General features: G+C 30.0%; 1 protein-coding gene across 4 annotated transcripts in view; it reads right to left on the minus strand.

Moving 5' to 3' along the window:
* Positions 1–10,398: 10,398 nt before the first annotated feature.
* The window catches only part of LOC105258839 (basement membrane-specific heparan sulfate proteoglycan core protein), a 193,992-nt gene continuing 183,154 nt past the window's right edge, over positions 10,399–21,236 (minus strand). The window contains exons 5-8 of one of the 4 annotated variants that reach the window (XM_011270374.3): positions 20,604–20,663; positions 18,628–18,778; positions 17,690–17,838; positions 10,399–11,576 (exon numbers count right to left, since the gene is read on the minus strand). In XM_011270374.3, coding sequence (XP_011268676.1) covers positions 11,476–11,576; positions 17,690–17,838; positions 18,628–18,778; positions 20,604–20,663 — 461 coding nt within the window. In that variant the 3' untranslated portion in view covers positions 10,399–11,475. Of the gene's footprint in view, positions 11,577–17,689; positions 17,851–18,627; positions 18,779–20,603; positions 20,664–21,236 lie in introns of all 4 variants that reach the window. The other 3 variants (XM_025411649.1, XM_011270376.3, XM_025411650.1) reach the window with 3 other exon arrangements.

Genomic DNA, 21,236 nt, shown 5'->3' on the forward strand with positions numbered 1-21,236 from the left:
CTTTTTATTGAGTCACTTTATTTAATCGAATTTCCAATATATCTAATCTTATTATGGGCTGTAATTTTAGTAAAAAAATCAAATTTACTCTATTTGTTCAAAATTCCTTTCTCAGAATTATATTAAAACTTTTTTTAATACTAAAAATGTTTCTTTGATTATTTATCAGAAAATAATTCTCTGTTCCAGATTTTTAATATGTTATCAATTTCGTTAAATAGAAATAATGCAGAGAGAAACAGTTTATAAATTCTATAATTAATTTAATAAACTTTAAATTATTAATTCTATTTGTACTTTTGTATTTGCAAACTTTTATTCCTTTTATTCGGAAAATTATACCTGTATTATATGTTTACTTACTACAGTATTTATGCAAATAGATTTTCAATAGTTATTATTCTGATATTTAGATATTCTGATATTTCGACTATTATTCTGATATTCGATACCTGATTTTTTAGTTATTTTGTTTTTTTAATTATCAAATATACCCAATTTATTTTGTTTTTTTTATTATCAAACGTACCCAAGGCTATAATTAATGAATTAATTGAATACACAGCATATTTTTCGACTAAGAGCAGACAATAAAGCATTATATTATGACACATGATCATATTTGATATACATTTATATAATAGGTATTATTTTTACCATTTGCCTCTTATTCATTCATATATATTGTTTTTCTCAATTATATTTACTTTTATGTTAATATTTTTTTCATTTTAATCCTTTCTCTCAGCTCATTAAATTATTTAATTTACAGATTATTGATTCTAAGTGGAACCAATAATACGAGAATAATATGAGAATACGCAAGAAACATGACATCAAGTGACAAAAACATCAAGAATATATCGGTGAAAAAAATGAACTGAATGACTGAAGGGATAATATCGCTGTAATTATCGTAAATTTATCGTAACCGTAAACTCATTAGGTGTAACATAAGAAAAACTTATAAAAAATAAAATTTTGTGTTTACTTTTTTTATTATTCTATATTTCAATTTTCCGAGTGTTTTTTTATATAGGTGAAAAAACCGATCGAATCAAACGATGTTCAAAGTCCAATTTCTTTAGCAAATAAAAATTACATTAGTATTAATCGCAGCATCGTGAGTGGATGGGGAAGAACAAAAATAAATATTATTCTCAGAGATACTTGGATGGCTTAGCTGAATGTCTTGAGTCAAGAGTGTTGCTTGCAAGATTACAAAAATCCAAGCAATGTAAATCAGATGTGTACGCTATACGGAAAAGATCAAAAAAGGTGCTTACTAAGTGAGTATCTCTTAATTTTTTTTATTTTAGAAAGGCAGCTGTAAAATCGTGACATTAAAATTGCGACATTAAATATTTTAATTACTTTGATGCTCTATTTTATCATTTATTCTCTGTCATAAATGTAATTTAAAGTAATTCCATATACTTTAAAGTGATAGCGGTGGTTTACTTGTTATCGATGGTGAAATGGTTGGAGTCGTCTCTTGGGCCTTGCCGCTTTGAGCATATCTGATGTATACACTAATGTTTACAAGCATCTCAACTTTATCAAAGAATCTCAATTAATGTGATAATAGAAATAATCATCATTGATTAATAATTTATATTTGCAAAATATATATATATTATTTAATATTTTCCTTTTTTGAAAATAATTTGACAAATATTCTTCACAAAGCAATAAGAAAGTAAGTTATAAATTATTTAAAAAACCAGAGTTTTAGTTTTATTTCTTGAATTTGCTTATGACTTTTCTTTACATCGTAATTTTTTGTAAAAATAATATATTGTATTGTAAAATAATTACAATATTATACTTAATAAAGTTTATGTGTATACTTCTAGTCAACAATTAAATAAAACTCTTTGATATATCATATTTTATTATTGATATCTTTTTGTGAGATTCAATTAATTCATCATATTAATCTATTTATAATTATAAAAGATTGTGTATTATATGGCAATCTAGTTCTTTGAAATAGATGAAGCCGATTCAGTTCAGTTGTCGTAATTAAAGCATGTGACGACAATCAGGAGAAAATAATGACTTCTTGATCTGATCGAGTTCACCCTCAGAGCACAATCCTCGTAATATATATACATTCCCGCCCAACAAGATGCCGACGAGTTGGTCGAACAGCTGATAAAATATCAACCGTCTATCGAACTGTGTTTGTCGATATTTTATCCGTTTAATTGTTTTTCGATAGTCGAGAGTCCCGATCCGGCTTTTTGCGCACGATTGCGAGAGGTCAGCCAGACGTGGAAGGCCCGGGTTATTCGTTACAATGAAATTGAATTGCACGTTAACCGATGCAAGATGGTAAAGTTTTTATTGGCAGAATAATTTTTTTGCACACGTTGCACCCCGGAAATTAGCTGCCGCCGCGCAATCTCGTGTCAATGCCGACGTAAAAGCTCGCCCCGACATAGACGAACTGCAATGGTGCATTGCCAAAGGAGAAACGCGAATCCGCCGTTACGTGTCCTTGTTCTTTTCGCGGTAATGCACCCGGATAGTTTGTCTTTGTCAGGAAAAACCGTTTATTCTTGCATGTGTGGGTTATGATGATGCATGCCTTTGTACACCTTTATGGGACACTATAAATGCGGGAAATAAAAACACATGGTGAAAAATACTGTTTTTATATCAAAAGCAAATATGCTAAAATTTTAGCTGTAAACTAGCTAAAATAGCTTCAGAAACAAAATTTTACACGACTTTTATGTTTCATAAAAGTTTTTTTTTACAAGCACATTATTGAAATAGACTGAAAATTAATAAAATTACATAGTTTCTAAAGTATACATAATCTTAGTATATAATATGTACATATATAATATGTGTACATATGTGTGAAATTAATTTATGTGTGATTGATGCGTGATTAATTTTAATTTTTAAATACATTATATTCAGTTTACAAGATAACTTTTTATAAGTACAGTTGATCTTTTCGCGCAGTGAAACTTAAGTGTAGACATAAATGTTATCGTTCGAAATGCATTCAATCTTTAATTTTTTCAATTTATAAGTATTAGAAGCTAAAGAAGCTATTATAAGTTCATAGAATTGATTAATTCCGGTGATAAATAAGTATCAATGACTAATTAAAACAATAAAAAAGCATAATATCTTTAATTATATATATATTTCTTTCAATTGATTTAATTCTTTTATAATCAAGAGATTAATTAAATTTTTGTAACATATTACACACATATACACGCACTTTCAAGTCATAAGATAATAATATTTAACAAAATACACGAACGCCGAAGTTCGTAGTGTATCGCGCACGCTGTTGTTTATATTCATAACTTGTTGTCATTCGTACGGTGAGTTTCGAGATTCGAGTATTCAGGTAGCAGAGTCAGTCGTTCCGCGTACGTCGTATTGTTACCATTTGAAACGCGATCAATCCTCATTTCAATTAATAAATATTAGTTTATAGAATTGGTTAACTTTTGCGATAAATGTAATAATCGCGACGACAGCTCAAGTAATATAATATCTTTAACTATTCTTTAATAATATGTATATATATATATTTCGCAACATTTACAGGTTCGAAATATATATATTATGTGTATATATGTACTTACAATATATCAATTTTCAATTATCTGGCGATCTCTAGTGCATTTTAACTATTCATTAACTCAATTCGCATATTATTTCGCGATATTAAGACGCAGCCAATGTTACTTTTTTTGTAGTTTTCTGTCATTTAACATTACGGATATAATCACGGATACAAATCAATTTTAAATCGAGTGACGTCATAACATCGTTACATCGTTTTATTAGTAAATAAATAAGACCATTATTAATTTCGTTAACAATAATATCGTGAGTGGCACGTTCATTTATTGTAGCTGAATAATTCTCGAGTGCTGAGGGGATTTTTTCTCATATCAATATAATATGTATTACATATGATTAATTCGGATTCGAGCGTTATGTAAAATATCGGACAATTGTGATAATGTTCTCGCGAGTGAGTGCTATGAAGGAGCAGAAAATCAACAAAAAAAAAAAAAAGAAAGGAAGGCCTTAAGACGACGATGGAGCAAATGCAAGGTGAGTGACTTGTAATTAATTTAATTTATTATTTTTTACTTGTAAAATTCTATATTTATTTTTACCTCTACGATATATAGGTGGTTTAATTTTAAAAAAAAGTTTAATTATTCCATATATACAATATATATGTATATAGATTTTACCTCGAAATATTCAAAATATTTATAATAAAATATTTATGTTAATTAATATTTTTAAAGATGTATGTAAAATATTTTTAAACATTTAAAAATTATATACTTATTTATTTTATTTGATTTATGCAAAAATGAGATATTTATTTATTACATTTTTATAAGAACTTATTTTATAAAAAATTGTACATATATACGTACATACATATATTAAAATAAATATTTTAATTTTAATTTTTGAAAACTTTTTTATAATATTTTATTTAACAAATTTTAAGATATTCCATATCTATAGAATCGTTTATATATATTATTCATGTATCTATAGAATTGTTTCTATATACATATATATAGAATTATACATATATAACGTGCAAAAAAGAAGACAATGACTACACATCGAATGTTCTCTCAAGTTCTTTTCTCAAAAATAGTTCTTTTATCAAGCACCATTTTCCTTCTTTACTGATTTCGATTTTTATTCATGCATGTGACTGCCATTGTGTCTCGTTGATTCGATTTCGAAAATTCTCATATTCTCATTTTGTTCTGACGCTGGCCGAAGCAATCGCAGCACGAATTGCGCGACAGCTCGCCTGATCCGTTGCGTTCGTTCGTTAATTGTCACGGTAGCGAAGTTGGAAACAGTCAGGTACACGTAGTAGATGGCCGGAGCTTACCGCGCGTATCGCGTTTAATTGTGCTGCATTTTCCTGCGCGTTCTGTTAGCCTGCCACTATCCAGTGCAAAACATTGCACACGTGCGACGGATAAGAAAAATTGCGGGACGAATTCACTGCCTTCGAACGTCCGGAAGTCGCTCGATGGCTGTTCGATACTTGCAATTTCGCGTTTCGGCCGCATTCATTAAAAATAATATCCATTAAATATAATGCAATGATATATTTTTTAACGTAGTAACAATTATATATTATATGATTAAAAAATAAATAAAAATAGAAAATGAATTATGAAACATAAAATGAATTGATTAAAAAATAATAAAAATATAATTTATTTTTAAATATATAGGGAGAATTAATATATCAATTATATATAATATATTAATTATATTAATTGTATAAAATAGAATTATATAGAGTTATAATGCACATGTATGCATCTAACAATATAAAAATGTAAATAATCTAATTTATTTATGTTTTAAATAAAATATTTAATAGTAATTTTTCGTTATTTATATAAATTGTTATATTAATGATATTAAGCAGTAAGAAAAATTAATGTTTAAATATTTTAATATAATTTGAAGAGAATGGAAATATGAACAGTTTGTCGTTTTTATTTTAATTTTTCTTAATTTAATTTCTGATATTACATTAAAATATTACATTAGAATCATAATTTGGTTTAAAAAATTAATTCATTAAAGTATGTGTGAAACTATGGCGCATTATTTTATAAAAATATAATAAATTATAAATTATTAAGAGATTTGGTTTATTTTCTATATTTTTAATAATTTTATAATTAAATTGGTAAATTATTCGGCTCTATATATTTAAACAACATGATATTTTAATAACGAGCACTAAGAGCCTACAAAACGCGGATGGCAATGCGTGAATTATTTCGAACATTAATTGTTCGCGAAAAATTTTTAAGACACATGCACACATGCCAAGTTACAGATTCTCTTGGTTTGAGACTTCTATAAATTTTTAAGACATATGCACATATGCCAAGTTATAGATCCTCTTGGTTTGAGACTTCTATAACACCCCCTTTTACCCCCCTGGAGAGATGTAGACAGGAAAAATATTATAAATAATATTAAAAGGGGGTGTTATAGAAGTCTCAAACCAAGAGGATCTATAACTTGGCATATGTGCATATGTCTTAAAAATTTATAGAAGTCTCAAACCAAGAGAATCTGTAACTTGGCATGTGTGCATGTGTCTTAAAAATTTTTCGCGAACAATTAATGTTCGAAATAATTCACGCATTGCCATCCGCGTTTTGTAGGCTCTTAGTGCTCGTTATTAAAATATCATGTTGTTTAATTTTATAATTCTTGATAATTAAAAAATATTAATTAAAAAATAATATAATTACCGCTGTATCACATGTAACGAAGACGAAACGTTAATTAATTTTGAAGAATTCTATTTATTCTCTATCAGTTTTCGTGTAATATTAAACATATTCTTGCATATTTAAAAATTTTTTTTTTCTAATTATTGCTAATGAATGAAACTTGCCAAAAAATTCATGAATATGAATCATTCTGAAATATAAGAAAATTATTTTGTAAAGGATAGAATTCTTCAAAATCAATTATCATCTTACTTAGACACATATTTGTCTTTGTTCGTAATTATTATATTTTAATAAATGTTTTTTACCTCTAAAAAGATAGAACTTTTTCTAATTTATATGGAATTAGAAATCTTGGAGGATCTGATGAAAAATGATAAGAAAAATCTCTCAGAGTAATGTTTGGAATACTTTATGTTTCAGTTTCGTCTGACGAATTTTTTTTGCTCTAACGGTCATTTGTTTAAATTATCAAGAACTATGAATCTATTTAAATTTAAACCAATATTCTTAATTATTTAATTATGAATTTTTACAAAATGAGGTAACACGTCAACTTCACACACACCATTAAAATTATTAATAAAATTAAGAGAAAAAGCTGCAGCTGTATTATAAATATTTCTGTACATTTTTAAATTTTGATTTAATTTCTGAATTTCGAAAAGCATCAATGTACGTATAAATAAAGGACGCTTACCATACATGTTTCACGTTAATAGCATGTGCGTATTTTTCCATCTACTATTTCTCACGCATAAAACTGGAACGCATTGCATGCGATATATATAAAAAAAATATATGATTCGCGTATCAATTGAAATGAACTGTATTCGTGTCTAATTAAAAAATATATTCTTTAAATAAATATTTCTGTATATCATAAACACTGCACAATATTTTATATAATACATAATCTAATAAGGTAAAAGTTAAACTAAATATAAGAATTCCACAATTTAAATTAACAATTTCTGCAAAGAGAAATTAAATTTTGGAAAATTTATCTGTGGTTGACAAGTCTGTTATTTCCAACTATATGTCTTTTTCGTGCTTTATTCCTTTTATTCAAGCGTGAAATTTAAATTGTTCTCTAGTCTTTATGTCTCTTTCGTAGTCAATTGAAGATTTAAACATCATGGTTTCTAAAAATATTAAAATTTTATCAACTATTAAAAAAATGTAGTAAAATCGGACGAAACTTTAAAAATTAGCAATATTATAGACATTACTGTTATTTATGTATAAAGAAAAATATATATGCTTGACAAAAAAATATCTAATAGGAGGAGCAAGTAGAAAAAGTCTGTTTCTTATATCATCATTACATTTATTGAAACAGTATCCACGTCGATGGGTATTTTTACAATATAATATTCTATATCGCATTTTCGTACGTTTTTCATCTTGTCCTTTTTTGATTCATGCTTAAGTTCTTCTATAACGTAATATATTATCGATTATGAATTGTATGTACAATGCAGTCTAATTTCTTATCTATTGTATATAATGTGCAACACTCTCTGTAAGTATGCGAATCGCGGATGTCGATTATCTAGTTCACAAATAGGTATCTCTCGATATTTTTCTGTTTGATCATTTTTTACGCGCAGGAATATTATCATTAAACCTTACAATTGAGCCGCATATTTTTTCGCTACAAAAAGTTACAACGCAAATCTTTCGAAAAACGATTGAAATATCACAAATAAAATTTTTTTTTATTGAATTAAGTTTGATTAAATATGTGCTTTATACACAGCAATCCCTCGATGTGTAAAGATACTTTTTTTATTCATGAAATTCGACCTTTTAATTTATAAAAAAATGAAATTTTTCACTTTTCACTTGATCACTTTTTATATGATTGCACTCCAAATCAGTCTCTTCGCACCATAGTATGATACGCAATTTTTGTTCAGAGTACATATCAATTTGATAATTGAATTCGTTCATTTAGTTTTTAGTTAATATATCAATATAAATTTTGATATAAATTATATAAAAAATGATAGCACTGTGATATTTCTATTCCAGTTTTTCTGAAGTTTCAGAAGTGATGGACAATTTCCAATGATTGGTAGATCTTATCTTGTATTTTTTCGAGCTATGACGTTATAAAAAATCTATTCTAAAAATCGCATCTTAACATGTTAATTATTATGATATATTTCTTTACTCGTGTTACATTATATTTTGTAATAAATCTACTATCTATTGATTTATCGCTATATCCTATATTACGTACACGGGATTATTTAATGATCAGATCTAGGGTCTTGCTTTCTCTCTCGTATTTTTTTCTTCTCGGAGAAGATGGTTTGAATTGGAAGAAATTAATTGAGCAAGTCATTAAAAGATACTTAACTATTATAGCTTAGATAATCAAAATTTAATTGATTTAGTAAAATAAATGGAGGAATGAATAATTAACCATTTATTTTTAGCAATTTAATGGAAATATGCAATCAGGTTGACACTTAAAAAAAAAATAAAAAAGGTCGACCGATTACTATATAATTTAATATTAATGAACAAAGTTATCAAGTTAATGAAAAGTGAAGTTTTAACAGTATGGAATTATGTCAATTATATACAGACTTATAATTTACTTAAAATGCAACAACTAGTAAATCACCAGTATAATTTTCTTAAAAAGAAAAATTTAGACACTTAACAAATTAATAAATTTCCTTATACAGTAAATATATGAATAAATTGTATAAAAATATCTAAAGTTTTATATTTTTTAATGCAAATTCTTTGAATAGATTTTAATAGATATTAACATATAATAAATTAATTCCGCGCAAATATAATGTAACAATATTTTAAAAAACTTAAATGAGCTCATAAAGGCAACGTTTTATTAATTTTGCAAGAAAAATTTCATTTAAAAATTTTATTAGTTGTGTAAAAGAAATTTTTTTTCTTTTATACTTACATTTTCATCTCTCGAATTATACTTTCCGTATAATATTACTCGACGTAATATTATCATGATACATAATGCGAATACTTATTACTGATCTATTTAAATATACGTATGTACTTCATACTCTCTTATCTATACACGAGCTCCGTGTGTTTTTATATGCTTTAAAAAATGTAATGTCCATTATCCATTGATATTTGATCGATGTCAATTTGATTATATTTTGATTGATCGGAGAATTTATTTTTTGACGTATTTTGATTTTTAAAAAAATTAATTTGATATTCTCAGAACAAAATTCGAATTATTGCAAATGAAATGATATATGATCGATGAATAAACACATCAAGAATAAACTGTGATATTTTAATTATTGAGCGATAAAATAAGATACGCATCAATCATACGAGTCATTTATTAATATTTAAAATTCCTGCTATAATAAACAAACAGAAATATATCGAGAGTGAACCTATCTACTACCATTACTAAGACGATCAATTTTCGTAATTCGCTCATTCTTTTATGAGATAACCGCGTATACTGTTAACATTCTCTTGATGTTGAAACAATTATTATTTGACAACAATCATATTTTTATAAATCCTTTGTAATAATATTTCATAAATTTTTAAGAATTAATTTTTGCTTGCGACGACGTCCTCTTACGTCTTCGACTAAAAAATTGTTGAAATTAAATATTTTAAACGTTTTAAAACGTAATACGCGCGCGCATTAATCTTCTCTCATTTTTTTAAGATAAAAATTTTTTCGTATATTATATCTCTCTTCGCATATTACTTTTTCTTAAATATATTTTGAAGCAAGGATTAGGTTGTCACAAATTTTTCATAATGTTAAATATCTATTTGAAACGTAAATTCTATAAAAACTTTAATTTTAATAAATTTTAATTTCCATAAAAAACTTTAATTGCATTAATTAATTAAAATTTCAAATATTTTCTTATACAAATTTTCAATTTTTCATATAATGTTACCATAAATTCAAATTTAATTTTACGATAAATTATTCTTACAGTTATATTTAAAGCAATAACATCAGAAATGGCATCATATTTGCAAATCAAACATGATCTTAATATTGTTTTTTAGTAATATTATATGTTTAACATAATGTTAAACTTAAATAAATTGAATCTGGGCAAAAATATATAAGCATGTATAAATCAAAAAGCCATTTCTAGCATGAATCGGAATGAATTGTGCTTAAGAAGATAAGTTAGAAGATAAGTTAAAAGTTCCTTAAAAATTTTTACATTATGTACTAGAATTAATAAAAAATATATATACAATATGCCCAGATCAAACGCGCGACGGAAAATGATGGTTGGTCACGTGACGACTCTCGCACGTGCATTGTACTATACAACAAGGTCGCGGTAAATCCTATACGTTCATTAATTGTTTTATGTACAAGAGAGCTTTAACTATCTGATAATCATTACGCAAGTAGTTGACAATCGTTAGATTATAAACTTTAATTTATGTAATAATTATCTCATAGCCATCGAACGGATCCAGCCATCGATACTCGATTTGAAAACATTGGAAATCGCGACAGATCTTATTCTGTATCGAGCACATTACGACTTTATCAATCGATGTGGAATATTCTCTACGAGGCCCTTATTAAATTAATTAAAATACAAATTCTAACTGTTTTCGTACGAGATGAGTAGTTTTTTTCATCACTATAGGGAATCCACGCATATTCGTTGAGCCACATGTCGATTTAATAAAAAGCACAAGTGCGAGAGACTTCTTCTGGCGTAAGATCAATCGCGGCGCCATTAATATGCAATCGAGGATGGTCTTCTGTGCACTTTTCGCATTTAACACGACGATTTCATACAAAAGAAGGGACAGTCTAAGATAGATTTTCGTATTAAAAACGTACGTGTTAAAAACGTAGATTGTCCGCCAATGCGCCCCTTACACAGAACTCTGGTCCGCTGCACATTGTCCGTATTGTTCTTTCATTCGTCACTTTCGAGCACTCGACGAATCGGATACGGATAGCACGTAATAGCGACGAGTGAATTAAAAGCGATTTATCGCAATCGACGATATATTTTTCCGATTTTTCCATTTCACGACCGTCGTTTCTTTCGTTTTTTCACGACCGCCACGTTTACTTTCGATATTGTCGCGACCGTCTCGACGCGTTTGACACTTCTTTTCTTTTTCTCTCTCGTTTAAGATGCGCGATTCACGACACGACTGCTCACCTTAGCAGATTCGCGACTATGAGAGTGATGCTAGCGAGCAAAATAGTCGGGGCCACGCCGCAGCTACCGCCATGTTGCATCGCCGCTGGATGTTCACCTACAACAGAAATGTGCAAACCGTATTTTTAGACCATCTCTGCCTTCAATTTCCCTACATTAATTATTTTGTTTAGTAATTTATTGAAAAAGAATATTTGCACTTTTCTGTATTTCTGTTTTTTTTTTAATTTTTTGCTATTTATCTATTTGATTTATCTATTTATATTCATCTGTTTAATTATTTATTTGACTTTATAGACGGAATGACGCAATTTATTAAATGTTTCATTAAAAGATAATAATCGAGATATAATATTTAATAGAGAAGAAATCAATAAACGTGAATCTTAGCGCATATTTTTTTTTTTTTTTTTTTTTTTTTTAATTACGTGAATCTTAGCGCATACTTCTCTAATGTTCTGTTATTTGTCACATTTACGTGCACCTAATAATGGATAGTTTGATAATTATTCACTGTGGGAGCAGTATAATAACCATAAATATCTAGTAAACCATTCATTTTCGATTATCTTACCTTCATACTTTATGTACAATTAATGAGAGGAATCAATTGGTGTAAAAACACATAGTGTTTCTAAGAAAAATATGTAATTTGCAATTAACAATCCATATTTTTTCTTAAAAACAACTGTATGTTTCTTTACACCAATTGATCCTTTCATTATTTTGTACATAAAAGTATGAAGGTAAGATAATCGAAAAATGAATGGTTTACTAGATATTTATGTTTATGTAAAATTAAGAAATTATTTCAACCCTCATAACTCGCAAGTACTTAATAAAAATGAACATTATTATAGTGTTTTGGAAAGCTCTTGAATTAAGCTATAAGAATATGCAATCAAATGTAGTGTCATTTAAAAAAGTCAATGTGACCTTGACCTGACCTTGACGACGCCATCCAAGGTCAAACTGATAGAATCAGTATATAGATCTTCTTAAACCTTACAACAATATAGAAAATTGGCAAAAGTTAAAGCAAATTTCTCTTATTATCCCAATAACTAATTTTAAATAAACTACGTCACAGACTCGTTACATTGAATATTATCTCAGGTAGGTGCATAACGCAAGAGTTTAATTGCGCAGCTCTAATTAGATTCGCAATGTAGGTTAATCGTTCGTATAACACGTTAAACGCTAAGCAGAAACTTTCCAGCCTAATGACAATCTCACAACCTAGGTTCTGCGTGAAACAACCGGAAAATAAGGAAAGTGGGAAATGCAATAAAATAAATTCTTTATTTTTCCTCAGAAATGATAGTAAATAACATACCATAACAAATAATATGTACATTACAATAAGGAACGCGTTGATTGCTTAATGGTTCAATTACATTGGCTACATATTATCTTTTCATACATATTATTACAAAATTTCTTATCAAGATGATAATTGTTAGTTTTAATTATTCTTTATAAATGATTTTTGTAATTTCCAAATATTTAATCTTTAATATAAATTGAAATGTATTTTATTATACAATTTTCAATTATGTTACCTTTACCTGCACATGTAGATTTCCAATTAAATTTATAAAATTGACCAACTTTTGTAGGATTCATTATAAGGTTCGCGAAAAAAAAAAGGAATAATGCGTTTGACGCAATGTTTGCTCAATGTGCGTTCTAACAGGGTGTAAAACGTGCCATAGCACGAATTGCAAACGAAATATCGCTCTGTTCGGCAATAACTGCAACTACGGCGGGCACCGCATTTGGAGGCGAAACAGCAATTTCTCGCTTCATGACGACGGCGTGCGATATCGCCGTTGCGCACAAAACACATACGCACATGTACGCACACTCACACGTACACGCACACACATTCAATGGCAATAAAGATAATCACGGGTCCGGCGGTAGGAACATAACGGCGGTCCCGCATCGTGGTAACCAGCCGCTTGCCGGTCCCGCCGGAAAGGCCGCAATTTACGAGCAAATTGAAAATCTCATTTGACGGAGTTATATAACCGTTATACCGCGTTTACCTGACCCGTTATCGAAAAATGACACCGGTCCGCGACACTCGAAACGTTGACGGCAGCACATCGGCGGGCACAGTCGACATGCGTAATTGCGTTAATGCGCAGATAGTACGTGGAACGGATAGCCCCGGGGTCTCCCCGTACGGGTTTATCGGGAAATAATTGAAATTTGCGGTCAATTTTGCAGAGTAATCAGCTGTGTTTGAAATAACGTCGATGGCCGATGTGCCGACCACCGCGACCGGGTGCGCCCCGTAAATTAATTATGCAGACGAACTGCGCCGCATTAATTTTCATCCGGCACCGGAAGCGGCCGATCCGTGGAGCGAGGCGCGTGCTCAGCCGGGCGTTTCCGGACGAAAGTGGATGCGATCGATGGTTCGAGGGAGGAAAGTGCGCCGTGGTCGCACGGGGGCGGACGGGGCAAGGGCCGGGTGGAAACCGTGAAAACGTCGAAGAAAGCTTGTTAAGTTCTACAATTCGATTGCCGTGCAAACGCGCGGTGTATACGTGGCGAGAGATCTAGTTGCCTAGTTGCCGAAAGGGTTTGTTGATTTTTGTAGCACTCCAACATGGGGAGCTTCGATTCGAAAACATTAATTTAATCAAGGGTTGAGAGGAGAGTCCAGCGGTATTGTAAATTTATTGCGCTGTTGGCCAGGATGCACGCTGCGTCAGGGATAGAATGGAGCAAAATGAAAGTTGCGAAATATTGATGCAGTTTTTTTTCACTGAAAAATATTGTGCGGAGACAAAAATTACATTATACGAATAAAACGACGGCAGTACACTCATATAATAATTGTAATTATTCTTATAATTATTTCACTCCGAGGTATAATTTTTTATAGTTTCTTAATATTTCAGTTTGAATATTCTTTATTATATAATCACTTTATTATTCTTTATTAATCATCATAAAATTAAAATTCTGTATTATAATATATAATTTCAGTAAAATTTTCTTAAAATTTACTGAAATAACAAAGGATAAAATTTTGTTACACATTGAGAACATTAAAGTCTAAATGGAAAAAAAGTTAATTCTAATTATATACTGCAAATATTATTACGTAAATTTGAACGTTATTTTGAAATTCCATCCATTTGGCATATATTTCCCAATTACATGTACATATTTCATTTTCGTGAGAAAATCCCCAATAATTGAGACATTTTATCAAAATCTATAAATATTTATTATGGTGTATAAATCTTTCTACTTTGGGTACAGGGCAGGATGCGCGAAAGTTGTCAATTTCGAACAGCTGCAACGAATTTCGCGAGATGCGCGTGCCGGGACAGCAAGCTCGCAATGATTGACAGTTTGGATTGGTGAACTTGCCGAACAAGATATTACATGTGTTATCGCAAGCGCACTGTGTCGGCTGACAATAGATCAAAAACGGGAGTATATGCGTGCGGTGCCGAGTACTTGCGACTCCAATATACGAACCTGTCAAACTTTATGACGGGGGATTTCGATACTTGATGAATGAACGCACATCGTCTCTTTCGAATGTCACATTTCAGGAGCCTGGCTTTCTGTCAACTCGCGTCGCGAATACGTGAGCGTTTATTAACGTGAAATTTGTTGGTCGTGCAAACACAATTTAGAAGTTGTCCCGGAAAATTTTTCTATTCCTAAGTCTTTTTATTAAATAAATATTTTTTTCAAAGATGACACAATAGAATGAAAAAGATAATGCGCGGAATTTTTAAATTTTATGTCTATAAAAACCTAGAAATTTGTCAAATCAAACTTCTATTTTTCGTAATAATAGATGCAGAATGTTAAAAAATAGAAGAAATTTGAAGTATAAAATAAGAAAATGAGGTTTAAAGTAAATATGAGGTACTCAACTAAATGAATAAATAAAGTTTATGTCTTAAATAAGATATGTATATCCTTAAGTAACACGTAGGTATAGATAACATATAGACATTTTTGTAGCAGAAATAATTTATCTACTTTATAAGTAAAATACAGGGAGATTAGAGAGAAAGAAAAAGAGAGAGAGTATCTTGTACATTAATTTAATATAATAAATAAATAGTTAATTATCATAATAAATAAATGAAAAAGCTAAGTAATCATGCAATAATAATGTATCAGATAATTATACTCTAATTAAAAGGAATGTAATATATTTCAAATATGTACCTTTATGCGTGCGATAGATAGTGACGTTGAAATGGATTATCAGCCATTATATAATGTCCATTTATAATATTTCGTTTGCAAAATACAAAAACTGAATGCATATGCGAGTAAATTTATTAAATCATTGAAGTATAAATGTGCATCTATCAAAATAATGGTTTGCAGATTTATATTTGAGCAAAGTTTTATTTTAAGGTTGACAAATAGAAACGAATATTACAGCATTAAATGTTGTAATTTATTACTATGACTTATCATGTTACGTAAGATACCAATAACTTTATAAACTTTATAATATATATAATTTATTTAAGTTATTTTGGATTAGATCTAGAAAAAAAATCTTAAATTTAAATATGAGAAATATTATTGATTGTATGTGTTATAAAAAAAAACTTTATTTATCGTTTCATATGTTTATGGAATTAATATGCAATTATTTATAAATATATCTGTGTTTTTTCAATCTAAAAGCATTTCGATATCAATTTAAAAAAGAAAAATCACAATATTTTTTGAAATTTTTGTTAAAACAAAACTTTGAGATAAATTTAATGATTATATGTTAATAAATTCTATAACTTTCAATTTTTTTCTTAATGATATGTTTTATGTTTTTAAATAATAATATTATAAATAATATTATATACTTTAATATTACATCTTTTTGAAACTCAATCATTATCAAAATGAAAATGTTGGATTCAGCGAAATACGAGACTTAATAGGTAGTTGTATATTTAATCGAATAAACTCGTACGAAACTAGACACCACGAATTTTTTCCAGATACCTCTAAAACGAATATCATGCAAATCGGTTGCAGTTAATCGAAAATAAGCGGTCAGCCGCGAGCTCTGATCGAATTGCGTGATATAGTGGACGTGGAAAATGCGGCATTACAAGAATGCCGACATGGAAATGTTTATACGCCAATGCTTGGAGATTTTTTTCGCATGCGATAGCTCTTGAGTATGCGTATGCACGCGACGTTTATCGAAAAGCGTGCACATGATGCAGCAACTCAACTTGACTCGACTTGACTCGCTTCTCCGCCGGGTCGCAAAGAAAAAATGGAGCCATGGAGAAAAGGAGAGAAAAATTCGACCATATCGAGATGATATATCGAATCGCATGACGTAAGAAAGATTTTACGTTCATAATTTAATCCAATAAAAAAAAGAAAATAAAAATGATTTATCCCACTAAATATTGTAGATTAATTTTGTGATACATTAAAGATTACCAAAAATAATAAAGAAGATTACCATTACTCATATCGAAACAAGCTAGATAAAATATTGCAGTTTAATATTTCTATAGTTTAGATAATTCGTTTGTATAAGTGAATTATATTGTAGTATAGAGCGTGCAAATTGTCGAGAACTTGCCTCTGACTTTGTTTATCGAGCGAGAGTTTCGAATGGTTTGCAAGCAGCATATCGTATTTGCTGAATAGAAACTAATTGATCTTTATAAAGTAGTAAACTCTCAGTTTAAATGTCATGCAATTCGATGTACATGTAATTTAATTTGCATCGTATTATCTTGTCGCTCTCTCTCTCTCTTTTTCCCTCTCTCTCTCTCTCTCTCTGTCTCTCTCTCATTCAGAATTAGTGAAATAAATGAATAAATGTACGAAACCAATGAATAAAAAGGAACTTACTTCATGAGATATGTCTAAGCCTGAATATAAAATTATATTTAGTTGTCACGATAAAATTCGTCATAAATGCATTTTGCATTTGTTGAAAATTTAGCAACTTATCGCATCGTGTGGGAAGCGGCTTGGTAGATAATTCTCATGATATATGAAGGTTCTCTCCAGTGTCAGGTTATCTGAATATTTTAACCGCGAATATTCAGACGTTTCTATCGCGATATGTCATTAAGCAGCCCTGAGTATCCGAATATCCGGATATCCTACCGCCGGGTACGTCGCGAGGCGAGGGATGATGGACTGCCGGATAAGTCTGCATCATAAAAAAAAATCGCTTACCATTCAGCACGTGGACCATTATGCTCGCTGGGTTCGCGTTGCTAGGGATGCAGGTGTAATTTCCGCTGTCGGTCAATCTGGCCTGTGTCACCAGTAGTCTGCTCGTCGTACCGGTGTCTGTTTTCTCCGTCTCCAGGGAAACACCGCCCCTGCGGTGAACACTGAATTATCGCAGATACTTTGACGTCGTTCTCATCTCACACACATCGCTACTTTGTGATTAGTTCTCTCTGCAGAGAGAAGACGCAGCGCTTACAGCGCGAAATGTCAACAACAAGTGAAATCGTAACACAAATAGTAACGTGATTGCGCGCAGTTAAACGTTCGTCAACGTTTGATCCGACGAGAGCGTGACAGAAATGAAAAGTTTATTCGCATCAGATGTCTTCTCTGTTAAACTGATGTATAAAACTGATGTGTTAAAAATGCGATTACAAACGCATAAAATCTGTCAAATGTCTATGATAATTTCATCGAGTAATATATCGTAACACTTTTTGACAGTACAAGTGACACATCTCATTATCGCTGCAGAGAGAAAAAAATGGCAGAGGATAATTTTTATTTTAGAGCATTATCTGTAGATTAATCCGAACAAAATTGCCGGATAAAGTTTGTTTGCTTCTTCGATTTTTCACGATACTTGTTTTGAAATTGGAGGGCTTGAAAAGGATTAAAGATGAGATACTCTAACGCTTTCAGTTTGATCGACGATATATCCCAAAGTAGCGAAAAATCAACCGAAGCTTTCCCTCTTGTTTGTTGAAGGGAGAAAACGCGCGAAACATCACTAAAATCTCGTCTGATTATGTGATAGTAGCGGTAACATCCACGATCGAACAGGAACATGTATGTGTATAAATGCGAATATGTGTGTGTAAAGAAAGAGGAGGGTTGCGAAGGAGCGAAACTGAGAACTCGAATCTCGCGGCTTGTACCTGGGACTGTCGAAATCCACCACGGCACCTCCGTGATGCCACGAAACGCTGCTGGGAGGCGTACTTCGTACATTAACTTCACACGTGAGGCTTATCGTGCTACCCTTCTTCACGTAGACGTCTTCCGGTCCCAGGATTGTTGCCTGAGCAGCTGCAACATACGTTGGAAACCGTACGCTTAAATATTCCGCATCCGTATCCACGTATATCTGCGCTAATTGATAGTTCGGAATTGGGAACGAACTCTTTGTCTTTATTGATATTAAATTCATTGTTGGCACAATTTATAATAAAATTGTGTGGGAACTATTTTTCGGTTTGTTTCACTATGTGCTTGGTGTTTCTTTAGGCAATGTGCGTGAGTGTAATAATAATAAATGAACTCATGCTCAATATGAATGAGACTATAAATATATGAATGAGACTCAAAATGGCGATAAAATTAATATCATATTTTCTATATTACTAGAGTTTATTGAAAAATTTATTGTTTGCCACATGTTGTTATATAAAAGGCTGGAAATTTTTCTACAGTAACTTCTCGTTTCTCGTTTGTAGATTTATATTTTTGACACGAAAATACAATGTCATTTGTATATATTACAAAAACTTTATTATTAAGTCTACATTATTATCGAAGAAATGTATGTATTTATGAATTTATTATATTTCATAAGATAATCTAATCTAATATTTTATAGTATAATCTCTCCTCTTTTTCACATTTTCTATATAAAGATATAAATATTGAACAGAAAAATGCAAATACATACATACATATTAACATGATTAACACACTATCTCAATATATATTATAGCGGAAAGAAAATAATATAATTCTGCATTGACATCAATTGACTAAATTATTACGTTATATTTGGATAGAAAAAGAGAGTATTCTGCTATATATTAATATATTATCCATCTTTGAAGTATTAAAATTACCATATATCGCGATTTTGAAAATATTGTCAAAACGACGCGTTTACATACAATAAATTTTTAACTTTAAAAATTTTGTTTCTTTAAGGTATAGTCGACAACATGTCTATTTAAACTTGTGGAATAAGCAAAATTAAAATTTTTTACTTTAATAAATTAATATTTCTATAAAAAAATTATAATATAAATTAATTTCTAAAAATATATACACATATAAACTAATTTAATATAGCAATATAGAATTATAATAGGATTGTAATATTCTAGATTCTAAAATCTAGAATATAGAAGCGTTAATTTCCTTTTAAATGCATTATTAAAATCATATTGAAATTTGTTAATAACAACTGTAGGCTAACAAGACTGTTTTGATTATGCTAACAATACTTACTTCCTATTCAAATCTTTTCTCAGCAATTATTTTAGAAAATATAAGAAAAATACATATTAATACACAATTAATAACATGCAAACTCTCGAAAAATTTATCTAAGAATAACTATAAATTTTCTAAATTATGGAAGAATGCAATTTTATTTATTCGAAATATAACATTTCGCATCGATAAACTCTATCATTAGCAGCTATAAATAAGTTGAGGCCATTCAATTATTACTCAAGAGAGATTTTATGTTCGAGTTTTTACCTTTTCAGAAACACTCGGTTGTCGAACGACTCGCCAAACGTTTTACGCGTGGTATATTTACGACTTGCAATATTGCAGAGGATAATTAGCACGTGTTAACGTCTCTCTCTCAGCCATATCCTCCAAAAAAGAAGGAATTTATTGACAGTTTCGGATGTTTCACGTAACAATGTCTAAACAAAAAGCCTCTCCATTTGTCCCTTCTCATACTACGACCTCAACTCATTGACGAACAAAACCTATCGGGTTTAGCCGGTTTTTTGTGCTATATACAGAAAAAGATCCATGCACTGTTATCACACGCAACTAAATATTGCAAATATAAAATTTCTAGCTGCTAGCAAATTTAACAGCTTGGAAAAGGAGTCTGCTCTTGCGTGAGTCTAACCTGAGTTGAACGTCCGGTGAATGGCGTTCGGTGTGGTGGTGGCAGGGACAGGGGCACTTTCTGGAATGGGAGGACAGAAAAGATATCGAGTTAATCGATTTCGTCGAGATCTATTGTTTCGGGGCTGAGAATTGAACTAACGTCGAAAGCACTACCGATTTATATGAACCGCGTATACCTGCAAAGTTTCGAACAGAAAAAAGTTTCGTTGCTAACGAAATCGCAATTTATTGCATTCTATTTCTTTTCTTTTTTATTACCTATCTTCTTTTCTCTTTTTTCTACGTACGTGTGTCGTTATTAGAGAGTTTTGGCGGAGTTTTGGCGATTTCCAGTTTAATGTTTCGAAGACTTCTGTCTAGTATAATGGAGTTTAATTTATAATTTTAATAAATAATTATAATTTTCATTAATCCTATAATTTTAATTAATCCTGTTTAAAGTCTTTTGAAAAATTAAATGATAAAATTGATAAAATTAAATTGGGATTGATGAGTAAATATCTGCTTTAAATTCACAGATATTTATATAACAGATTCTTTTTATTTATAGATTTTGCGTTGAAAACGCATTAAGCTTTTTTTTAATAAAAAGAATTTTAATCGTCGAGATATTTTCTTATTTATGCAAGTA

This window comes from Camponotus floridanus, unplaced genomic scaffold (genome assembly GCF_003227725.1).
Source record: "Camponotus floridanus strain SB8 unplaced genomic scaffold, Cflo_v7.5 scaffold41, whole genome shotgun sequence".
NCBI classification, from domain to species: domain Eukaryota; kingdom Metazoa; phylum Arthropoda; class Insecta; order Hymenoptera; family Formicidae; genus Camponotus; species Camponotus floridanus.